At 44.0% G+C, this 24,191-nt stretch overlaps 2 protein-coding genes and 1 pseudogene across 2 annotated transcripts; 2 read left to right on the forward strand and 1 right to left on the reverse strand.

Annotated features, from left to right (window-relative positions):
• Nucleotides 1–13,619, forward strand: CACYBP (calcyclin binding protein). The gene is made up of 5 exons (XM_061634161.1): nucleotides 1–211; nucleotides 5,210–5,306; nucleotides 6,468–6,567; nucleotides 11,084–11,178; nucleotides 12,569–13,619. The coding sequence occupies exons 1-5, from the start codon at nucleotides 1–3 to the stop codon at nucleotides 12,726–12,728; spliced, it is 663 nt and encodes a 220-aa protein (XP_061490145.1). The 3' UTR covers nucleotides 12,729–13,619.
• Nucleotide 13,620: 1 nt separating this feature from the next.
• Nucleotides 13,621–18,695, reverse strand: MRPS14 (mitochondrial ribosomal protein S14). The gene is made up of 3 exons (XM_061634162.1): nucleotides 18,564–18,695; nucleotides 17,285–17,443; nucleotides 13,621–14,044 (listed from the first exon to the last, which is right to left on the reverse strand). Exons 1-3 carry the CDS (start codon nucleotides 18,606–18,608, stop codon nucleotides 13,862–13,864), a joined length of 387 nt encoding a protein of 128 aa, XP_061490146.1. The 5' UTR covers nucleotides 18,609–18,695; the 3' UTR covers nucleotides 13,621–13,861.
• LOC133388251 (5S ribosomal RNA) lies at nucleotides 16,100–16,218 on the forward strand (annotated as a pseudogene).
• Nucleotides 18,696–24,191: the final 5,496 nt, after the last annotated feature.

Consider the following 24,191-nt stretch of genomic DNA (forward strand, 5'->3'; position numbering starts at 1 on the left):
ATGTATTTGATCCAGTTACAGAAAGATTTGGATGAGGTGAAAGAGCTTCTGAAAAAAGCATCAAGAAAGAGAGTTCATGATGTCTTGCTGGAAGAAAAAAATAAGATAGAAAAAGAAATTAAGGACCAGCAGCCTCTCAAACTAAAACCAATGACATCTGAAGAAGAAAGACCACTTCCAACAGGATACACAGTGAAAATCAATAACTATGGTAGGGCTGATTCACAGATTTATTAATGCAGTAGAATCAAGAGAAAATAAGCTTGCAGAGTACTGGTTATATCTATTCAGTTAACAACAGAGCCAATGTCTAGCAATTAATAGGTTGGTTTATCTCTGGAAAAGTAGGTTTTTGTGCAGAGATTGATATATCTCTGTCATGAACAGTTTTTTGTGTGTGCAATCCTACAGAAACACATTAAAGCCATTGCAAATGGTATTAGAATTGCTTCCAGGAAACCCCAGCTTTCATTAAAAATAAACAAGCAAGTTTCTAGCCTTTATGGTTGCCAAAATTGCTTGTGTGGACTGAATCTGGTGAAATAGAAGCCAGATAAATTGCTCATTTAGATTTTCAGGAGCTGGGGTGAAACTTCAACTCTTTATTGGTCTTTGCCTCTATCCATGACTAGCAGAAGCAGAATGACTTAGTAAAAAGACTGCACATTTATTTAATTTGTGTGGTACAGGTTGCGGAAGTATTTCTTCTTGTTGGAGAAATAGATGCTGAATTTTGATTTAGAATGGAATTCACACAATCCTGGTCATGAATAAACTTGACACTTCATCTAAAGTTTCATGGGATTTTGGCATAGATAGGGCAACTATTGTAATAACCCAGAAAAACTCTGCGGGTGAAGAACAGAAGATGTGCTTCTTCCAAATCTTGGTGCCTTGAAGAAAATTACTAAACTCTGCTGCACTAGTATCTGAGGCTGACAGAAGGAGAAGCAAAAGCCTTCCATTATTTATTTGATTTATTAGTCGCTTAATACCCAATGGTTCCCAAGCGACTCACACGATGTTAAAACAAAAACAAACAACACCATAAAAACATAACAATTAACAACAACAAAACAGTAGCACCCCCATGCAGCCACTGGAAGGTCTGGCAGCATATTAAACAAAACCATACAGGAATACCCCGCTATACGGACCTTCACTTTAAGGACTCTTGGGAGTATGGACATACTTACAGTAGCACCATTCCCCTGGTTACGTACGCTTGCTTCGCAAGAACGGACACTTAACCTTTGGTTGTGGCCTGTTCTTTTGGTCCATGGGGAGTGGAAAGAGACGCAACCGCGCGACCGTGATCAGCTGGGAGGTGCGGCGGTGCAGCAGCAGAGGCTTTAGCGCAGGGCTTTGAGGCTCCGCGTGAAGGAGAGGTGACACAGTGGCGGCACAAGTGAAAAAAGGTAGTGCTTCACTTTAAGTACATTTTTGGTTTACGTACTCGCTCTGGACCCATTGCGTACGTTAATGCGGGGTATTCCTGTAGTCTCAATCAAGGCAGGATGAAAGAGTTGAAATACTTGGAAATTGTGCTGGAACCCCTTTCCTGGCATATGGGATGAAATGGGATCTATAGCCAAACCAATGTTATCCTTTTACCCACAAGCAACTCTATCCCTTTTCTCAAGCAGTAGTATGAGAGCAGAGGTTCCAAAACTACTTATCCATTTGGAAGATTAGGCCTGTATGACCCACAGGGAAGGAGATGGGAGTACACCAAAACTTGAGCAGCAAACCCTCTGTCACTTGAGTCATTTCTCAGGTTACTATTTGACACTTAAGATTTGCATCTTGGTTAATAAGCAGAGATTAAACAGCAGTTTTCCAGTTTGAGTATAATCAAAACTGGTATACGAGGCTGAACGTATGAAACAATGTTTGTTCTTGGTCAGCGGAGGAGTGGAGCAGACAGGAATGCGTTAACTCCTCCTGGAGGCAGAGTCAGCACTATAAAAAAAGTTTAGTTGGTGGCTGGCCGGAAGGAGGAGGAAACCTTCTCCAGTTCTGGACTCTGCCTTCAGCAAGTAACAGAGTCAACCTGTTCTTCATGGCCCCCATAAGGGATTTGGGAACAGTTTAGTTATTTTCTCCGCTCTTTTCAGAGAGTGTATCTTGGACTGCCGTTGCAGCACACAGACTTCTGCACCTCTCTTCTTTCACTTCCTGCCCTAAGAGAATAGGCAGTTTTGAGGAATGAAGAGAGGAATTGTTTTCTGAAGAGGCACGGGAAGCGCCAGGGTGCGGCGGAGGTGGATGTGTCTTGTGCCTCCCCCTGCTGTCCTTTATAGGAACGCTCTTCTGCAGCCCTAAAGAGAGGGAAGCTTTTCAGGAGCATTGCCACTAAAGAGCCTGGGAGAAATAGGGATTGGTCCCTTGCTATCCAAGGCTTTTTGTTCATTTGGAACCCCCCTGGGGCAACAGGCCTCTGCGAGGTGCGGTTTGCCACCTTGCTGCCTTGTTTTCAGGTAAAGCCACTAAGCTTTTCTTATCGGGGGGGGGGAGGGATCTCCAGCTCCAGCCTTTCCTTCCTTTCAGCTGGGAGTTTAACTATGCCTCAGGGGAGAGACAGTGCTTCGGCTGAAGAAAATGGCTCCCTGAGCAGGGGGGAATCTACTTCTCATTTAAGCAATCCCCTAGTCACCCTCGCCTCAGTGGCAGGTGCCATGCTAGACTCCCTGCCTGAAATAGTTTTGTTTTCTCATCTCCCTTCTACTCAACCAGGGCGAGGGGAAGATGCACACGTGACTCCTGCAGGAAAAAAGTGTGCCAAATCTCACCATTTAGATAAGCCCTCTACCTCGTCAGCCATGCTGGCCTGGCTTAACAAGGCCACAATGAGGGAGGCGGGGGCTTTCTTAGCCAAGCCTTGGGCCCGTGCGCACAGGAAAAAGGCTCCAAGCATTCCAGGGCCCGCTGCCATGATTACTTCTCATTTTCTTCCTCCTCTTTCTCCTCCTTGGATGCCAGCCCAGATAGAGGAAGGGGGAAGAGCAAAAGAAGGGACTTCTTCCAGAAGCCTAAACCCCACAAGGATAAATGCAAAAGATGCTCCAGTTCTGGGTTCCAGCCTCACTGCCTTTCCCTTAACCCAGACTCCTGGGGGGAGGGTATCCTCCCATCATCTGCTGCTTCAGACTTGGAGAAGGAAGAGGGACTCTCAGGGGAGGGTTCCCCTATGCCATACCCGGTGCATAAGATATTATATTCTCCTGACTCCTATCCTATTTTGATTTCTAAGGCTATGGCCTACCTTCAGCTAGACCCTCCTAAGAAAACTCTTCAGGAGGGGCAACTAGAGGAAGAGGAACAGGGAACTTCAGACGTCTTACCCAGATCGGGAACAGAAGATGGTTATTCCCTTTCCAAAGTTCTTCAAGGACATTGTTAAGGAAGAATGGGATCATCCAGCCAAATCCAAAGCTCCTCATGCCCTGTCCAAAAAGCTATATGGACTTCCTGCCACAACCATGGCAACCTTTCAAGTCTCAGCCATTGACGAGCCTGTATCTGCCCTCAGGGCCAAGGCAGCTATCTCCAAAGGAGGAGTGGATACTCTTTCAGACCAAAGTGACAGGTGCAGTGAGGCTATCTTAAAATGTGCACACGAAGCATCTGCATTGGCCATGAGTGCTTCGGCAGCCCACTGTTTCCTGGCATGGGCTGTGGTAAAGTGGGCTAAAGCATTGCTAATAGAAATGCCTCCTGATGCCAGGCACATCAGGGAAGGGCTGCACAAATTAGCAAAAACAGCTGAATTCCTAGCAGATTCCTCCTTGGACAGTTTGCAGTACTCAGTGCGGGCACACGGATACGGAGTGGTAGTAAGACACAGTATCTGGCTGAAACAGTGGGAAGTGGACCATCATTCAACAGCCAAGTAACAGCCTTACTCAGGTGGTCAACTTTTTGGCAAGTCTAGAGTGCCACCTGGTGGAGACCAAGGATAAAAAGGCTCTTCCGCTCCCAGGAAGGATAACAAGTCCCATAAGAAAACGCCACATTCCTTTCATCCCAAGGGCTATTCAACAGTGCAGTGGGTCCTGGAACTCTTCCTAGAATTCCTCCTGCCAGCACACCTGGTCCACACCATCCAGTGGGGAGGGGGCAGCAACAAACATCGTCTAAACCTCAAGTTGAGTGTCAAGCAAAGCCTAACATGATGCCAGGTCAGGCCCAGATCAGGCTTCACTCTTTTGCTTTCACCTCAGAGAAATGGATACTGAGCACCATCCAGTCCGGCTACTCCCTAGAGTTTGTCACCATTCCACAGGACAGATGGAGGGCAGCTCCTCCATCGCGTCACTCAGAGAAGCTACAGAGAACCCTGGATGCCATTTCTCACCTTCTCAAGATAGGCACCATAGAACCCATGCCAGAGCATCAGCGGTGCTCAGGAATCTTCTCTGTGTTCTTTACAGTCCCCAAATGTGTGATTACCGTGCCATCTTGGATTTAAAGTTCCTGAACCGCTTGCTGCGGACAAAGAAGTTCAAGATGGAGACACTCAGGTCTATTGCGAAAGCCATTCAACCGAGGGACTTCCTGGGATCTATGGATCTCACAGAGGCATACCTGCATGTCCCCATTCTCCAGCAGCACAGATGCTTCCTCCCCTTTGTGCACGGCCACCACGAGTACCAATACAGGGCCTTGCCTCAGCCCCACAGGTGTTCACCAAAATCATGGTAGCAGAGAACAGAAAGTTGGCCTTTCTGTGGCATTTCTCTGGTCAGGGGAGTGTGGAACATGCAGCCCATCCTGTCAGTCGAACCAATATGGGGTGTTTGTGGATGTCTTGACAGCTCTCCCAGCATTTCACATTTGCACAATAACCTGATCAGGACAGAGAGGGCTTCCCATGACAACCCTCTTTCCTATATTTTCTGTTTCTCTAGTTCCCCCCCCCCCTTTTCTCTAGTTAAAAGATGGTTAGCAGTTCACTGGTTAGGCTTTGTCACATACTGGAAGTTGAAAGAAGGTTACCTCCCCTTCTGGCTGGCCACAGAAAGTTTCCCCCCCCAAAAAAGTGTTTTGCCTCTTCCTCCAGGAAGAGTTAACCAGCTCTTGCCTGTATGCTCCACTCTCCGCTGATCAGAAAGACATTTCATGGTAAGGCAAACTTTTCATTTTTCTCCACCTCTTTAGAGCATTTTGGAATCACGTCTGTAATCTGGCTTTCTTTTAATCCCTTTAGCTTGGGATCAATCAGATAAATTTGTGAAAATCTACATCACCTTAAATGGAGTTCAGCATCTCCCAGCTGAGAACGTGCAGGTACACTTCACAGAAAGGTGGGTATTTTACTAAACACCAGAAAGTACAGATTAAAATTTGAATCAGTTCTTGCATTGTTTGTCCCTTGCTGCTTGTTCCCATATAAAGATGTTTCAGAATCATATTAAATAGTTCCCAAGTATTAAACTTCCTTCTCAATCTATGAATTAAACGGTTACAGTAGGGCCACGCTTTACAGCGCTTCGCTAATGCGGCAGCTTTCAATTAGGGAAAGTCCCTGCATTAAGGCGCTTGTTCCGCTTTTATGGTGTTTTTTTAACATCATGCGCAATTTTGATGTAATTTTCACACGACGCGCCCCATTATTGTCAATGGGTTCCGCTTTACGGTGATTTCCACTTTACGGCGGCAGTCCGGAACGGAACCTGCCTTATAAGCGGGGCCCGCCTGTATTATCAGTGATCAACAAACTTTAGCTAGGCTTAATACCCAAATCCATTTCTTGCATTGTCATTCACCTCTCCATTCCCACTTGGCATGTGTAGAGAACTCTGGGAATTGAGGGATTTTTGCTCTTGACTGGTCTTACGTAGACACTGCAAGTACAAAAGCATAAGGTAAAATAGGGAGAGACTGCATCTCTGTTCTTCCTAATTGGGGGTGAGGAACCTCTGACCTGCAGGCCACTTTGGCCACTCTGCTATTGGCCACTCTGCCAATTTACCTGATGTCAGGTGCGGGCAGGTAAAAAGGTGGTTGGGCCAAAAGGAGCTTCAAACCCATAGAAAAGCAGTTGATGGACACAGCACAGGGCTCTTTCAAGCCTCTTCCAAAGAGCCCTGCGCACCTCAGGTGCTTGTTGGGACTTTAAAGTACTGTGCCACCTGATGTCATTGTGGCATCAATTGATTAACAGGTGGATGGCCCCGTCTACCTGTCAACATTGGCCTGCAGGGTTTAAGAAAATTGGGAAAGCGGAGGTGGCTTCTATTCTACAAGCTTTGCTTATCTCAAATATGTTGATAAGGCTCACTTTCAGGTGCCAGAATACTGAGACTGTTGACAGTATCTTACCTATTCACTATTTTATCCAAATTTCTTCTTCCAAATATTCAGGTATTAGACTGTAGGCCCAAAGCAGTCCCCCCTCCATGTCAGTTTTCTCTAAATTTGGTAGACTATGACTGGATTTATGACTCATCTTCTCTCCCTTCTAGATCATTTGATCTGTTGGTGAAGAATCTGAATAAAAAGAACTACGCTATGACATTCAACAACCTTCTGAAACCCATCTCTGCAGAAAGCAGCTCATGGAAGGTCAGTGCATCTTTTTCTGTATGTGCTAACATGTTTTAGATTCCCATGATTTCCGCAGTTCAGGGATGCTTCGTATGTTCCTATAAGGCCCTTCTCCAGGTCCCCCCTCAGGCTCAGCAGTGGTGACAAGGGAGAGGGCCTTTTCAGTTGTGGCTCCCCATCTGTGGAATACGCTCCCCAGTGAGGGTCACCTGGCACCTTCATTGACATCTTTTTAGGCACCAGATAAAGACTTCTCTTTTTTGCCAGGCATTTGATAGACCAAGATGATGATGTTTGTATTAGTGTGCTGCCAAAGCTTTCTGTGGTTGTATTTATTTATTTATTTAATATACTTGTATAGCGCCCCATAGCCGAAGTTCTCTGGGCGGTTTACAGTAACTAAAAACAAATACAATTTAAAATACATCTTCTAAAAAACAATTTAAAACACAATTAAAACATTTAAAACAGTATAAAACACATGCTAAAATGCCTGGGAGAAGAGGAAAGTCTTGACCTGGTGCCAAAAAGATAACAGTGTTGGCGCCAGGTGCTCCTCATCAGCTATATCATTCCATAATTTGGGGGCCACCACTGAGAAGGCCCTCTCCCTTGTTGCCAGACTCCCAGCTTCCCTTGGAGTAGGCACCCGGAGGAGGGCCTTTCATCTTGAACGTAGTGTACGAGTGGGTTCGTATCGGGAGAGGCGTTCCATCAGGTATTGTGGTCCCAAGCCATGTAAGGCTTTATAGGTCAAAACCAGCACCTTGAATTAAGCTCGGAAACATACAGACAGCCAGTGCAAGGGGGCCAGAATTGGTTTTATATGTTCGGACCGTCTGGTCCCTGTTACCAATCTGGCCGCTGCATTTTGCACAAGCTGCAGTTTCCGAACCATCTTCAAAGGCAGCCCCATGTAGAGTGCATTGCAGTAATCTAATTTAGAGGTTACCAGAGCATGGACAACTGAAGCCAGGTTATCCCTGTCCAGATAGGCATGTAGTTGGGCCACCAACCGAAGTTGGTAGAAGGCACTCTGTGCCACTGAGGCTACCTGAGCCTCAAGTGACAGAGATGGTTCTAGGAGAACCCCCAAGCTATGAACCTGCTCCTTCACGGGGAGTGCAACCCCATCCAGGACAGGTTGGACATCCACCATCTGGTCAGAAGAACCACCCACTAGCAGCACCTCAGTCTTGTCTGGATTGAGCCTCAGTTTATTAGCCCTCATCCAGTCCATTGTCGCAGCCAGGCACTGGTTCAGCACATTGACAGCCTCACCTGAAGAAGATGAAAAGGAGAAATAGAGCTGCGTGTCATCAGCATACTCATGGCAACACACTCCAAAACTCTGGATGACCACACCCAACGGTTTCATGTAGATGTTGAGCAGCATGGGGGACAGAACTGAGCCCTGCAGAACCCCATACTGGAGAGTCCAGGGTGCCGAGCAATGTTCCCCAAGCACCACCTTCTGGATGTGACCTGCCAAGTAGGAGCAGAACCACTGCAATGCAGTACCTCCCACTCCCAACTCAGCCAGTCTCCCCAGAAGGATACCATGGTCGATGGTATCGAAAGCCGCTGAGAGATCAAGGAGAATCAACAGAGTCACACTCCCCCATCTCTCTCCCAACAAAGGTCATCATACAGGGCGACCAAGGCTGTTTCCATGCCAAAACCAGGCCTGAAACCCGACTGAAATGGATCCAGATAATCGGTCTCATCCAAGAGTGTCTGGAGCTGGCCTGCAACCACTCGTTCCAAGACCTTGCCCAGGAATGGAACATTTGCTACCGGCCTATAGTTATTAAGATTTTCTGGGTCCAGGGAGGATCTCTTCAGGAATGGTCTCACTACTGCCTCTTTCAGGCAGCCAGGGACCGCCCCCTCTCGCAGAGAGGCATTAATCACTTCCCTGGCCCAGCCGGCTGTTCCATCCCTCCTAGCTTTTATTAGCCAAGAAGGGCAAGGATCCAGCACAGAAGTGGTTGCACAAACCTGTCCAAGCACCTTGTCAATGTCCTCAAGCTGCACCAACTGAAACTCATCCAAGAAATAGGGACAAGGCTGTGCTCTGGATACCTTGCTTGATTCACCTGCTATAACACTGGAGTCTAAGTCCTGGCGGATGCTAAAGATTTTATCCTGGAAGTGCCTAGCAAATTCATTACAGTGGGCCTCAGATGGTTCTACCATGTCCCTGGGGCCAGAATGTAATAGCCCCCGGACAATTCTGAAGAGCTCCGCTGGGCGGCAGAATGATGATTTGATAGTGGCAGCAAAATACTGTTTTTTTGCTGCCCTCACTGCCCCTAAATACAGCTTACCATAGGCATTTTCCAGTGTATAATTGCATCCACTAGGAGTTCACCTCCATCTGCACTCAAACCATCTCCAATATTGTTTCATTGCTCTCAACTCTGGGGTATACCATGGAGCTGTACGAGTTCTACACAGGAGAAGGCGCTCAGGAGCAATCATGTCGACCGCCCGGGTCATTTCTGTTTTCCACAGTTCAACCAGTGTTTCGACAGGAGTGCCAGCCCTATCAGCCAGAAAACTCCCCAGAGCCCTTTGGAAACCATCCGGATCCATTAGTCTCTGGGGGCGAACCAGGTCCCCCACCCTTGCAGAGGTGAAAAGCCACTGTAGTCTAAACTTCAGCAAGCAGTGATCTGTCCATGACAGAGGGACTGATGTAAGGCCCCCCACATTCAGATCACCATCTCCTTGTCCAGTTGCAAAAACGAAATCTAGAGTATGCCCTGCTACATGTGTTGGGCCATTGGCATATTGGGACAGTCCCATGGTTGTCATGGAGACCATGGAATCCTGAGCCACCCTCTATAAGGTGGCCTCGGCATGGATGTTGACATCCCCCAGAACCAACAGTCTGGGGGATCTCAACAGTACAGCCGAGACCACCTCCGTCAGCTCAGCTAGGGACTCTGTTGGGCAGCGGGGTGGGCGGTACACCAACAGAATCCCCAGTCTGTCCCGCTGACCCAACATAAGGTGCAAACACTCCAGACCAGTAGTCACATGGACAGGGTGCCTGCAGAGGAAGATGGAGCTCCTATAGACCACAGCAGCCCCCCCTCCCCGACCCTCAGGACTACCCTGATGGTGGACCAGGTACCCTGGTGGACATAGCTGGTACCCTGGGGGTGGTTGCTGCTTTATGGTATATATATTTTAGTTTTTAACAATGTTATAAGCCGCTTGGAGACCTTCGGGTAGCAAGCGTCTAATAAATCAAATTAATAACAGCTATCTACTGCAGATCTGGTGAATAATTAGACACTTGCTGGACCAAAGGTTGAGCCATGACTTCTGCAGTATCCGTTTTCAAGATGGATAGATAACTGCCCCCAATAGGCTCCCTGTCCAAATACTTCATTTCTGTTTTCAGTATTACTGGGCAATGAAGGACAGTCAGCCACATATCACCCAGGTGTATTTCTCACTAGAGTGATATATCTGGACTGTACCATTTCAGATGACCACAGCAAGAGAGGTTCCTTCACAAAGAAAGCATGTTGGAGAAGGGGCCGTATGAAACAAAGTGCTTCTTATAAGGATTTCTGCTTGTGCAATGGAACTTCCCCTCTCCCCATGACCCCCCCCGTCTACTCCCGAGGCTTGGGGAACCCCAGCTCAGATTTAGGGGGTATGTGGGGGAGAGGGAGTGGAAGTTCCATTGCACAGCCAAAAGTCCTTGCACTAGTAGAAGCACTTGGTTGCATACCACCCAAGGAGCCTAGTCTCATCCATGTCACATTTGGTTTCGTAGACTTTAGCAGGCAATGTTGGTCTTGTTGGGAGTAGGAAACCTTCTGTCTCCTGAGCACAGCAGAAAGACATTCACTTGCCAGTGGCTGTGGCTCTTGCTGTTTTGATCCAGTAATGGTCGTTAGAAAAACAAACACACATTGTACACATGGCACATGTATACAAGAACATTTATTCTGACATTCATACATCAGTTTGGGAAACCTTTGGCCATCCAGATGCTGCTGAACTACAATTCCCATAATCCCTCACCCTGGCCATGCTTGCTGGGGCTGATGGGAGTTATAGTAAAGCAACATCCGGAAGGCCAACGCTTCCCCACACCTGGTATAGAGGATTAACATAGCTGAAAAATAATGTTCTAACAGTTGTAAACCATTATCTTGTCTCAAATCATTGGCAACAGACATTTTGCTGGCAGAAGCCCCTTTCTTCACATCACACAACTGAATCCAGTTGATGGCTTTGGCCAAAAGGGTTGCGCAGTGTATACTGTTAACAGTTGTGCAAAAATAGCTTGTGCAAAAATGCCAACTCTCCCACTTGTGCTAACTGTTGGATTTCTCCCATTTTTTAAAAAATACCATATTCTTTTGGAACAGTATTGCCTGTTTTCTGTATTCTGTAATTTTAGCTTACAGGGTTGAGTTGCCATTCTTTCAATTGTTTAAAAAATAAAGTTATGGTATTTCTGTCACCTCATTTCAATTTTTGGAGTACTGCTTTTCTTATTTTTCAGATCAAAACAGATATGGTCCTGATACTATGTAAGAAAAAGCAAGAGGAAAAATGGGAGTGCCTAACGCAGGTTGAAAAAGAGACGAAGGAGAAGGAGTAGGTGTACCTCTATTTCTTGTTCTGTCGCGGTGATTTCTAGAGAAAAGGACTTGCAGCTTGAGTTTAACCCAGAGTTGTGTTGATCAATGCAAAATATTTTGAGACAGAGCTACTTTTTGAAGCTGAGAAGCATCGTTGTGGTCTCTCCATTTGTGGCGGTCTAGAAACTTTGTGGCAAAACAATAGTCCAGGTTCCCCTATCAGAGACTCAAATTGCACCCTTTTAATGTGTATTCATGACGGGCAGATATTTTAGTCAGAAGCTCTGCTAAATCTTCATCTTGTCTAGAACTTGTTTATCTTCAGAATAGAATGCAATCCCCATGTCTTTTTAAGCTGAAACAGGATGAGCTTTTAATCTCTGCTTGTAATATTTTTTGTGGAAACTTATTTTTCTATTGGTGGTTTTTTGTACTCAAAACTGACCACAGTATTTTAAATGAGATCCTCCCTGTGTTCTTGAAATGGAAATGGACTAGCTTCAAGTTGATCCCAACTTATGGCGAATAGGGATTTCATGGTAAGCAGTATTTAAGAATATAAATACTTAATATCCCATTATATATACAGAAGTTGGTTGCTTGTATTGCTGCAGAAAAGCTTCATGGCATTTTTGTGGAATTACTACTCTGCCAGATGTTCAGGAACTCATCTGTCCTGGAGTGAAATCCATGGTTCTCAATTTGCAAAGCAAGGTCCCCGAGGGATGCATGGATAGTTTACCAGAGCCGTGCCCATGTGTATTTTTTTTCTGCCCTTATGTGGCATTGATTTCAAGCCTGGAACATAATGAAGCAATCATATTTTCAAGTTTTTTTGTTGTTGTTGAGATTCTTCTGAGGGTGTTAAGACTACCTTGTTGAGTTATGAGTAACACATAGCATTTACCTTTGATTCCCGCCCACCCCCGTCAAGGATATAAGTGGGCTTAGCTATTTTTCTTTTATTTGTCAGGGGCTGCAGATAAAACAGAAATAATAGGAAGTGCAAGTGACAGATTTGTTTAATGCCTGCACTTTTTCATTGTCTCACTTCTGCTCCCCTTTAGTCAGAAGTAGCCTGTGTATCTGAAAATAGAAGGGCACAAATTCAGTTTTGAGAGTTGGGAGATTTGTGAGCAGGAGCAGAGAGAAACAGAACAGGAATTGAAAGTCATGTAGATTTCCTATCTCTCCCATCCAGTCACTCTTAGCCTAATCCTAGCAATCTCTCACGATACGTTCCATTGATTTTCAGTAAAACTTAGTTTCAGGTAAACATGTTTAGTATTAGAGCATTAGTCACTTGGTCATTTAATTACTTGTATATAAATGTTTCAAGAGGCATACCAAAGTTAGTGTGTAATGGATAATGTCATTTCTTCTCTGTTTATATCTGCCTACTTTAGGAAAGCTTCTTATGACACATCAGACCCCAGTGAAGGATTGATGAATCTCCTGAAAAAGATGTATGCTGAAGGAGATGATGAAATGAAGAGATCAATTAACAAAGCCTGGGTTGAGAGCCGAGAAAAACAAGCTAAAGATGATTTACCAATAGATATTTGAACAAATGATGGAGATTGGTTTAAGTGTACATTTTCTGAATGGGACTTCTGCTGAGATCAGAGAAAGTGTGGTGTTTACATAACCTTCTAAGCAAATGTCAATGAGTTACATTTCAGGTTGGAGATGGGAAATGAAACATGCTAAAATGCATTTTCTTAAAGTGTGTTGCCCTTTTTCCTTAAGGCTTTAGGGCTTTCAGTGCTTTTGTGAAACTGATAAAAATTAGCAAATTAGTTTGAATGCATCTGTGTATTGTCTGCTGTCAACATCTCTTCACTTATGCTTCACCTGCTCAGGTTTTGTATGAGAAGCAGAGGAAAGTTGTGGAAATGTGTTTCAGGGCAGGTGTATGTTAAGCTGCATACATAGGCAAGGGTGCTTATATACTCTGCACATTCCAAGAACATTATTAATGCATGCTGATTAAGTAAATACATACATTGCTGAGAAGCTCCTGGGGATGGTTACTGAAGTTTCAATCTGGAACAAACCTTCATGTCATCAGCACAGATGAAATTAATCTGTCCTTGTTGAGGTATGCCATAAGAGCAGTTATGGACTGAGCAAGCTATAGTCAAAAGAACATCTGAGGCCAAGGCCTCTGACCCACCAATAGAAATAGAAAAATAAAGGATAACTAATGCACCTCTTGTACTTAATCGCTCATTTTTCTAACCATTGTTCTTGGACCATGCATTCTTCCAGTTAAGAGTTGCGCTGATCAACAGCCTAGTCAAGAAGATAATATAAGTAATAACCGTATAGTGTATCTGGATACTCTGTATAAGCCAGTTTGATTATATATGGTGTTTTCAGATTTGTTAACAGTATGTGCCCTGCAACACTGTAATGTTAAATGTATCAAACCTTAAATGCAAGGAATGAACAGAAGTCAAGCTTGGGACTGTTTATTTTTCCGTGTCATTTTTAAAGTTGCAACGTGAGCAGGTTGAGAAATCTTGACAAAACTAAACTAGCTTATCTTCTATACAGCAATCTGCTACCAATTTGCACACTCTGTTTCTCCCCATTCCTTGAATGCTGCAAGCTATATAGCTTGTCTTAAATACATCCTAGGAGTTGAAATAGAATTCAGTTTTGTCTTTTTGATGAAAAGCCTTGTTGGTGATGGCTCACCACATTGCTCTCTGTACCCCAGAGAGCTGCGCATGGTCAGCCAGATGGCGGAAGACAATGCGGCTGAGTCTCCATCGCCACACTACAGCTCGTGGACGGGATGTCAGAACGCATCTATTTCGGATCCTCACTGGGCAGCTGTCCCGGGGTAGGGCAGCTATCTCTTTATCTGCCACTTCCTGAAACAAATTAAAAGCAGTGGTAATCATGTGTTCTGGACTTAGTAGTACATATAATTCACAGAGACATTTTGATCTCTTAAAAGTTTAGCGCTACAGGAAGTAAATGTCACAGCAGCAATTTTACAACCACTTCGGCTGTGACCCAACGCTTGAATTTCCCCCTACTAAACTACTAGCAGAAATCACAAGTTTTTATCTCTTAGAGAAGGAGTTGCTTAAAGGGTTAAAACCCAGTGGAGCATACATTTTCTGTGCTCAAAATTATGTATTCGCCTGTAGCTACTTGTAAATTCAGATAGTTTACTCTAGCAACCAGTTTTAGAATTCACACCATTCTAGGTCTCTCACATTATGTTCCCTGTGCATGACAGCCTTTCTATTCCATATGAGATGTGAGCAGTTCTCTCCTAGGAAGAAAAGGGGCCCCTCACACTTTGTACACATGGTTGTGAGATGGCAGATACTGTCAGAACAAGCCATTAGAAGAAACAGCAAAGTAAGAGCTCTGTGTATAAGGCCCATGTCCAGAGAGTGTCTTGGCCCCATAATCTTTGTGCTATGGTGTGCTACAGGGCACAATCCTGTTGCTAGTACTGCTTAAAATCTATATGAAGATGTTTGGAGTGGTCATCAGGAGTTTTGGGGCAAAGTATCATCAGTACACTGATGATACACAGCTCTATTTCTCCATAACATCTGAGTCAATGGAGACTATGATCTGCAACATTGTTTGGATGCAGTTATGGAATGGATGAGGGCTAATAAACTGAGCTTGAACCCTGTGAAGACAGGCACTGTGGTTGAATGGTTCTGGTGGCTGGGAGACTGGCCATTTGCCTGTCTAAGATGGGGTTACTCTCCCTCTGAAAGGATAGGTCTGTCATTTGGAGGTGCTCCTGATTCCTTCTTTGTCACAGAGATTTGGGTAGCCTCAGGGGCTAGGAGTGCCTTTTATCAGCTATGGCTAATGCACCAACTATGGCTGTTCTTAGACATGGATAGCCTGGCTGCAGTGACTCAAGCACTGGTAACCTCGGCTTGATTAATGCAATGCACTCTATGTGGTGCTACCCTTGTGCCTGGTCCAAAGTCCTGTGGCTAGATTGTTGATGAGGACAAACTTCCACCAGCACAGAACATTGGTGCTTTAAAGCTTGCACTGGCTACCTATATGCTAGCAGACCAGATTCAAGGTTCTTATATTTATTTACAAGGCTCTTAACAACATGGGTCCAAGATAGCTTAATCCTTTATATTGCAACCGAATTACTGAGATATTTGGGGGAGTCTCTATTGGTGGTCCGTCTCTCACGGCTCAGATGCATGGCCTGCAACTACTAAAAGTTGTGCTTTCGGTGTTGTCGCCCAGCCTGTGGAACTCCCTGACAATTGAGATTAAGCAAGTACCCTCCTTACAGAACTTCAGGCACATGACTTAAGACTTTCTTGTTCCAGCAGACATTTTAAAGAAATGCTTGGTTTTATAACTTTTTTATTTTCTGAATGGTTTATGTACACTGCTTAGAAATGCTAATGATTAAGTAGTATATAAATGTCTTAAATAATATAAAGAGAGGGCTGTTGCAATGCAACCACAGTCTAAAGGATGGTGTATATCAGCCACCTCTAATTATGTTAACAGGATACACTCCTCATTGAGGTATAAACCTGTTTCTGGGCTATACTTCAGACTTCAGGTGAGAGCTCATATGACTGAATGCACCTGGGGGGAAAACTCCCTACATGCAAAAACTAGGTGTCAGAGAAGGATTCTAGACTATCCTTCCTGACATGCTAGATTTCTATGTGGAAGTGTTGGGGGGGGGGTGAGTTGTATAGAGGTGCGTTCATCACCTTAGTGATTACCCTACCTGTAGTCTTTAATAATACAGCCTAAATACAGGTTTACCACTCCAGTAAGAACTAGGCCTGAATTGGAACCAAGGTTTCCTAACTAAAATTAATACCTCCCCTAACTATTTTCAGAGGGGTAGTCCTCTTGTGGTGTTGCAGCACCTTACAGAATAACATTTATTATGGCATAAGCATTTAGGCTATGGCCATACTACCCTGAACACGCCTGATCTCGTCTGATCTCAGATGCTAAGCAGGATCAGGCCTGGTTAGTACTTGCATGGGAGACCGCCTGGGAATACCAGATGCCGTAGGCTTGGAGGAAGGCAATGGTAAACCACCTCTGAATACCTCTTACCGTGAAAACCCTATGAATATATCCAAAGGATTCAAAGGGTTGCCATAAATCATAATTGACTTGAAGACATTTAAAACAAAAGCATTTAGGGCTATATATCAGATTCATGAAATGTTATCTTGAGTTGCAGGTAGGGGGTGGGGTGGGGGGGTTGCGGGGTAACTGAAGCTAATGAAATGCAGAACAGTAAAGACTGATTATTACATTAACAGCAGCAGCTGTTTAGGAAAAAAAAACTAGCAACCAAGGGCAACACTTCATGCATCTGATGTATAGAACCTTATACCCTAATAAATTTGTTAAGTCTTTAAGGTGTCATAACACTCTGTTGTTTTCTTTTAACATGTTCCTGGACTGTTCAAATCACACATGTGCACAGGTACTTAACAAAAACACAATATACTGCATTTCAGAGCTTACCTATAATACCACCACTTTAAAAAAAGGAAAACATTTTGTAAAAGGACAGAACCACCAAGGAGGAAAACTAACTGTTAAACCATCAATACTTTTGATACTTTTTCAAAATAAGAAGGAACACAGACCAATTACCTGAACAGAATAACCAACTGAAAACCAACTGGAATCTTTTAACTGAAAAACGTTTTAAATAAATAATAAATTCCAGTTCAGGGAACCAACCATAATAACAATGCCACATGGCAGGATCCTTCAACAGCAGGTTCTTTTCCACACTGACACTCAATGTAATGCTTTACCAAGCAATTCATAACTGCACACAACTGGAAACCTGCTTCATGAATGATTGGGTGGTTGCTTAGCTCCTAGAAAAAACAAACTGGATAAACTGATGACTGAAAAAGTATGCAGAAGTAATGGATTTTCTGTGGAAAATTAATTATTAGAGAAATGGATTTCTGTTCATAACCAGCAGAATGCTGATTTTGTTTATATCATACTGGAATAAAATAATTTTTGGAATCTGTGATATAATTGGGATGGAGTGAATAGTTACTACATTGTTAGGATCCAGAATAACTCGAGCAGAGTAATTTCCACCTTACCTGGAGTTCTTTGGGCAAAATTTTGTTTTTTCTAAGGCAATTCACCCGCAGCCTCTGATCTGCATATTCAAAAGCCATTTTCCTTCTCTTAACATCACGCACCATCCTCCAGTCAACATAATAACTCCTTACTTGCCCAATACATGATATGGAGAAGATCTATTATAATAAAAATTAGTTAGGGTCAAGGTTTGGTAAATTGTGTAAGCGATCAAGTACAAATGTCCAGATGTTCATTAGCGCAGCTGTTATTTTTAAAATCTTACACTTTTATCTAATTTGATGACAAGTTTTTTCCCAGATTTAGTCTTGGGGAAAAAGGCCACAAAAGTATGAGTCCATAATAATTTTACTAGCCTATCCACCCAGAACCACCGTTAGTAATTTCTAGCACACTGAAGGATGATGCATGGGGGAAAAAAATTGGTAACCTGAAAGAAATTCTTACTTGCTACAGCCAGCCAGGACAATGGCTATTTACATGTTGGCCCTGTTACATACACATCATACATTTAAAGCACCCACCACAAAAAAAAAAGAATCCTGGGAACTTTAGTTTGTTAAGGGCACTGGGAACTGTAGTTCTGTGAGAAGTGAACTACCATTTCCAATATTTTTGGTGGGTGAGGGAGAATGTGCTTTAAGTGAATAGACTTATTCTGGATTATCCAGAAAACATGGCTTGTGTTTGGCGCCTGGGGATGAAATCCCAGCTCACTCATTAGCTTACCAACTGCGTTTATGTCCTGAGCAACCCAGCCTCCATTTCTGAAACACGGTAGTAACATGTATCACCCATGTTGTTGTGAGCCTAAATGAAAAGCCCATGTTGCCACCCTGAGCACAGAACTGAGATTTCATAAATCAAGCCTGCTTTCTTCTCATAAACAAAGGTACACACAGCTGACTGTAATTTAACAAATTTGTACATCAGTGGGCTCAGGGGCAGGCTCATGATGGATTCGCAAGTCATGCATAACAGAACCAAGGTTTTTTTTTCTGCACAAGTGACCTACCGCTTTTAAGCATTTCCGATTAATACACTTAGGCTGCAAGGGAACCCACACTTACTAGGGAGTACGCCTAACCGAGCTCGACGGGGCATTGTTCCATAGCGGGATAGTATCAGCATCGTATTATTAGACATGAGCGCAGCGAATATGTGCAAGGTGTGGGCAACACACTTCAAAATAAATAAGCAAGAATGTACAACCGAGACATCCCAGCGCCAGGAGGGGACGGCAATATATGAGGAAATATGTACGACCACGACTCTGACCTGCCGAGACGCTCCTTGAAACACCCTCGCCACGGCCGCCGCCATCTTTTCCCCACAATGCTACGCGCCAACGACGACATTGCGTGCAACTGCGCATGTATTGCCCGCACCAGGCTGAGCTACCTTCGCGAAGTGGCGGAGAATGCGCAAGAAGCCGCGCCCGGGGAGGAGGGGCTGAACATTAAGGAAGGGGACAGGCGCAGAAGGGGCGTGAAGCAGCGAATCCGGAAGCTGGGAGAGATTGTGTTGGAATGAGCCGCGAGGAGGAGGAGGAGACAGAACAAAGCACAACTTTTATCACATTTAGTTTTTCTTTGCAAAGCTAGTCGAAGAAGAACACTGAAATTTCACAGAATTTTTAACAAAGTCAGTGTAAAAATGCATATGCCAGAATGCCATTAAAGGAACTAAACTCCATTGACAAATGAAAAGTACTGTAGTTCACAAAAGCTTAGCCCATATATATAAATATATACATATTATTTATTTATTTATTACTTGATTTATATCCTGCCCTTCCTCCCAGCAGGAGCCCAGGGTGGCAAACAGAAGCGCTAAAAACACTTTAAAACATCATAAAAACACCTTAAAATAAATTAAAACAACATTAAAAACATTTTTTTAAAAAGCTTTAAAAACATCTTTTTTAAAAGGGTTAAAACACTATTAAAAATATTAACAAGCAATTCTAGCAGACGTAGACTGGGATAGGTCTCAACTTAAAAGGCTTGTTGAAAGAGGAAAGTCTTCAAAAGGCGGCAAAAAGGCAGTAATATGCCTAATATTCAAGGGGAGGGAATTCCACAGGGTAGGTGCCGCCACACTAAAGGTCCGTTTCCTATATTGTGCAGAACTAACCTCCTGATAAGATGGTATCTGCAGGAGGCCCTCACCAACAACCCTGAACAATTTAGTGTCGTCAGCAAACTTGGCCACTTCACTGCTCATTCCTAATTCTAGGTCATTAATGAACAAGTTGAAAAGTACAGGTCCCAATATTGATCCTTGAGGGACTCCGCTTTCTACAGCCCTCCATTGGGAGAACTGTCCGTTTATTCCTACTCTCTGCTTTCTGCTTCTTAACCAATTCCTTATCCACAGGAGGACCTCTCCTCTTATTCCATGACTGCTAAGCTTCCTCAGAAGTCTTTGGTGAGGTACCTCGTCAAACGCTTTTTGAAAGTCTACGTACACTATGTCCACTGGATCACCTCTATCTATATGCTTGTTGACACTCTCAAAGAATTCTAATAGGTTACTGAGACAGGACTTTCCCTTGCAGAAGCCATGCTGGCTCTGCTTCAGCAAGGCTTGTTCTTCTATGTGCTTAGTTAATCTAGCTTTAATAATACTTTCTACCAGTTTTCCAGGGACAGAAGTTAAGCTAACTGGCCTGTAATTTCCGGGATCCCCTCTAGATCCCTTTTTGAATATTGGTGTTACATTTGCCACTTTCCAGTCCTCAGGCACGGAGGAGGACCCGAGGGACGAGTTACATATTTTAGTTAGCAGATTATCAATTTCACATTTGAGTTCTTTGAGAACTCTTGGGTGGATGCCATCCGGGCCTGGTGATTTGTCAGTTTTTATATTGTCCATTAAGCCTAGAACTTCCTCTCTCGTTACCACTATTTGTCTCAGCTCCTCAGAATCCCTTCCTGAAAATGTTAGTTCAGGTTCAGGGATCTGCCCTATATCTTCCACTGTGAAGACAGATGCAAAGAATTCATTTAGCTTCTCTGCAATCTCCTTATCGTTCTTTAGTACACCTTTGACTCCCTTATCATCCAAGGGTCCAATCGCCTCCCTAGATGGTCTCCTGCTTTGAATGTATTTATAGAATTGTTTGTTGTTGGTTTTTATGTTCTTAGCAATGTGCTCCTCAAATTCTTTTTTAGCATCCCTTATTGTCTTCTTGCATTTCTTTTGCCAGAGTTTGTGTTCTTTTTATTTTCTTCATTCGGACAAGACTTCCATTTTCTGAAGGAAGACTTTTTGCCTCTAAGAGCTTCCTTGACTTTGCTCGTTAACCATGCTGGCATCTTCTTGGCCCTGGCGGTACCTTTTCTGATCTGAGGTATGCACTCCAGTTGCGCTTCTAATATAGTGTTTTTAAAGAACTTCCAAGCATTTTCGAGTGATGTGACCCTCTGGACTTTGTTTTTCAGCTTTCTTTTTACCAATCCCCTCATTTTTGTGAAGTTTCCTCTTTTGAAGTCAAATGTGATGGTGTTGGATTTTCTAGGCAATTGGCCATTTACATGTGTGTTTAATTTAATAGCACTATGGTCACTGCTCCCAATCGGTTCAACAACACTTACATCTCGCACCAGGTCCCGGTCCCCACTGAGGATTAAGTCCAGGGTTGCCGTCCCTCTGGTCGGTTTCATGACCAACTGGACTAGGGAATAGTCATTTAGAATATCTAGAAATTTTGCTTCTTTGTCATGACCGGAACACATATGCGGCCAGTCTATGTCCGGGTAGTTGAAGTCACCCATTACTACCACATTTCCTAGTTTGGATGCTTCCTCAATTTCATATCTCATCTCCAGGTCTCCCTGAGCATTTTGATCAGGGGGACGATAGATCGTTCCCAGTATTAAATCCCTCCTGGGGCATGGTATCACCACCCACAACGATTCTGTGGAGGAGTCCGCCTTTTTGGGGGTTTCGAGCTTGCTGGATTCAATGCCTTCTTTCGCGTATAGAGCGACTCCGCCACCAATATGTCCTTCCCTGTCCTTCCGATATAGTTTATATCCAGGGATAACCGTATCCCACTGGTTTTCTCCATTCCACCAGGTCTCTGTTATGCTCACTATATCAGTGCTCTTCTCAAATACCAAGCACTCCAGTTCTCCCATCTTGGTTCGCAGGCTCCTAGCATTAGCGTACAGGCACTTGTAAGCAGTGTCTCTCTTCAAGTGTCTTTGGCACTTGTGGTTTGGCCTGTGGTAATTTTGCTCTTCTGAATTTATATCCTGTGCCCCTGCTCTCACAATGCCCTTTTAAAATGTCATCATTTCTTTGGTCTTTATCCCAGGGGGGAGGTTTACTCCGAAGCGGACCTTCCTCAGCTCCTGTCGGGTTTCCCCCCTCAGTCAGTTTAAAAGCTGCTCTGCCACCTTTTTAATTTTAAGTGCCAGCAGTCTGGTTCCATTCTGGTTCAAGTGGAGCCTGTCCCTTTTGTACAGGCCCGGCTTGTCCCAAAATGTTCCCCAGTGCCTAACAAATCCAAACCCTTCCACCCGACACCATCGTCTCATCCACACATTGAGACTGCAAAGCTGGGCCTGTCTGGCTGGTCCTGCGCGTGGAACCGGTAGCATTTCAGAGAAAGCCACCTTGGAGGTCCTGGCTTTCAGCATAAGAACATAAGAACATAAGAAGAGCCTGCTGGATCAGGCCAGTGGCCCATCTAGTCCAGCATCCTGTTCTCACAGTGGCCAACCAGGTGCCTGGGGGAAGCCCGCAAGCAGGACCCGAGTGCAAGAACACTCTCCCCTCCTGAGGCTTCCGGCAACTGGTTTTCAGAAGCATGCTGCCTCTGACTAGGGTGGCAGAGCACAGCCATCACGGCTAGTAGCCATTGATAGCCCTGTCCTCCATGAATTTGTCTAATCTTCTTTTAAAGCCATCCAAGCTGGTGGCCATTACTGCGTCTTGTGGGAGCAAATTCCATAGTTTAACTATGCGCTGAGTAAAGAAGTACTTCCTTTTGTCTGTCTTGAATCTTCCAACCTTCAGCTTCTTTGAATGTCCACGAGTTCTTGTATTATCAGAGAGGGAGAAGAACTTTTCTCTATCCACTTTCTCAATGCCATGCATAATTTTATACACTTCTATCATGTCTCCTCTGACCCGCCTTTTCTCTAAACTAAAAAGCCCCAAATGCTGCAACCTTTCCTCGTAAGGGAGTCGCTCCATCCCCTTGATCATTCTGGTTGCCCTCTTCTGAACCTTTTCCAACTCTAGAATATCCTTTTTGAGATGAGGCGACCAGAACTGTACACAATATTCCAAATGCGGCTGCACCATAGATTTATACAACGGCATGATGATATCGGCTGTTTTATTTTCAATACCTTTCCTAATTATTGCTAGCATGGAATTTGCCTTTTTCACAGCTGCCGCACACTGGGTCGACATTTTCATTGTGCTACAACCCCGAGGTCTCTCTCCTGGTCGGTCACCGCCAGTTCAGACCCCATGAGCGTATATGTGAAATTAAGATTTTTTGCTCCAATATGCATAATTTTACACTTGTTTATATTGAATTGCATTTGCCATTTTTCCACCCATTCACTCAGTTTGGAGAGGTCTTTTTGGAGCTCTTCGCAATCCCTTTTTGTTTTAACAATCCTGAACAATTTAGTGTCGTCAGCAAACTTGGCCACTTCACTGCTCACTCCTAATTCTAGGTCATTAATGAACAAGTTGAAAAGTACAGGTCCCAATACCGATCCTTGAGGGTCTCCACTTTCTACAGCTCTCCATTGGGAGAACTGTCCGTTTATTCCTACTCTCTGCTTTCTGCTTCTTAACCAATTCCTTATCCACAAGAGGACCTCTCCTCTTATTCCATGACTGCTAAGCTTCCTCAGAAGTCTTTGGTGAGGTACCTTGTCAAAAGCTTTTTGAAAGTCTAAGTACACTATGTCCACTGGATCACCTCTATCTATATGCTTGTTGACACTCTCAAAGAATTCTAGCAGGTTACTGAGACAGGACTTTCCCTTGCAGAAGCCATGCTGGCTCTGCTTCAGCAAGGCTTGTTCTTCTATGTGCTTAGTTAATCTAGCTTTAATAATACTTTCTACCAGTATTCCAGGGACAGAAGTTAAGCTAACTGGCCTGTAATTTCCGGGATCCCCTCTGGATCCCTTTTTGAATATTGGTGTTACATTTGCCACTTTCCAGTCCTCAGGCACGGAGGAGGACCCGAGGGACAAGTTACATATTTTAGTTAGCAGATCAGCAATTTCATATTTGAGTTCTTTGAGAACTCTCGGGTGGATGCCATCCGGACCTGGTGATTTGTCAGTTTTTATATTGTCCATTAAGCCTAGAACTTCCTCTCTCGTTACCACTATTTGTCTCAGTTCCTCAGAATCCCTTCCTGTAAATGTTAGTTCAGGGATCTGCCCTATATCTTCCACTGTGAAGACAGATGCAAAGAATTCATTTAGCTTCTCTGCAATCTCCTTATCGTTCTTTAGTACACCTTTGACTCCCTTATCATCCAAGGGTCCAATCGCCTCCCTAGATGGTCTCCTGCTTTGAATGTATTTATAGATTTTTTTGTTGTTGGTTTTTATGTTCTTAGCAATGTGCTCCTCAAATTCTTTTTTAGCATCCCTTATTGTCTTCTTGCATTTCTTTTGCCAGAGTTTGTGTTCTTTTTATTTTCTTCATTCGGACAAGACTTCCATTTTCTGAAGGAAGACTTTTTGCCTCTAAGAGCTTCCTTGACTTTGCTCGTTAACCATGCTGGCATCTTCTTGGCCCTGGCGGTACCTTTTCTGATCTGAGGTATGCACTCCAGTTGCGCTTCTAATATAGTGTTTTTAAAGAACTTCCAAGCATTTTCGAGTGATGTGACCCTCTGGACTTTGTTTTTCAGCT

The sequence above is a fragment of the Rhineura floridana genome, chromosome 6 (assembly GCF_030035675.1).
Source record: "Rhineura floridana isolate rRhiFlo1 chromosome 6, rRhiFlo1.hap2, whole genome shotgun sequence".
NCBI lineage: Eukaryota > Metazoa > Chordata > Lepidosauria > Squamata > Rhineuridae > Rhineura > Rhineura floridana.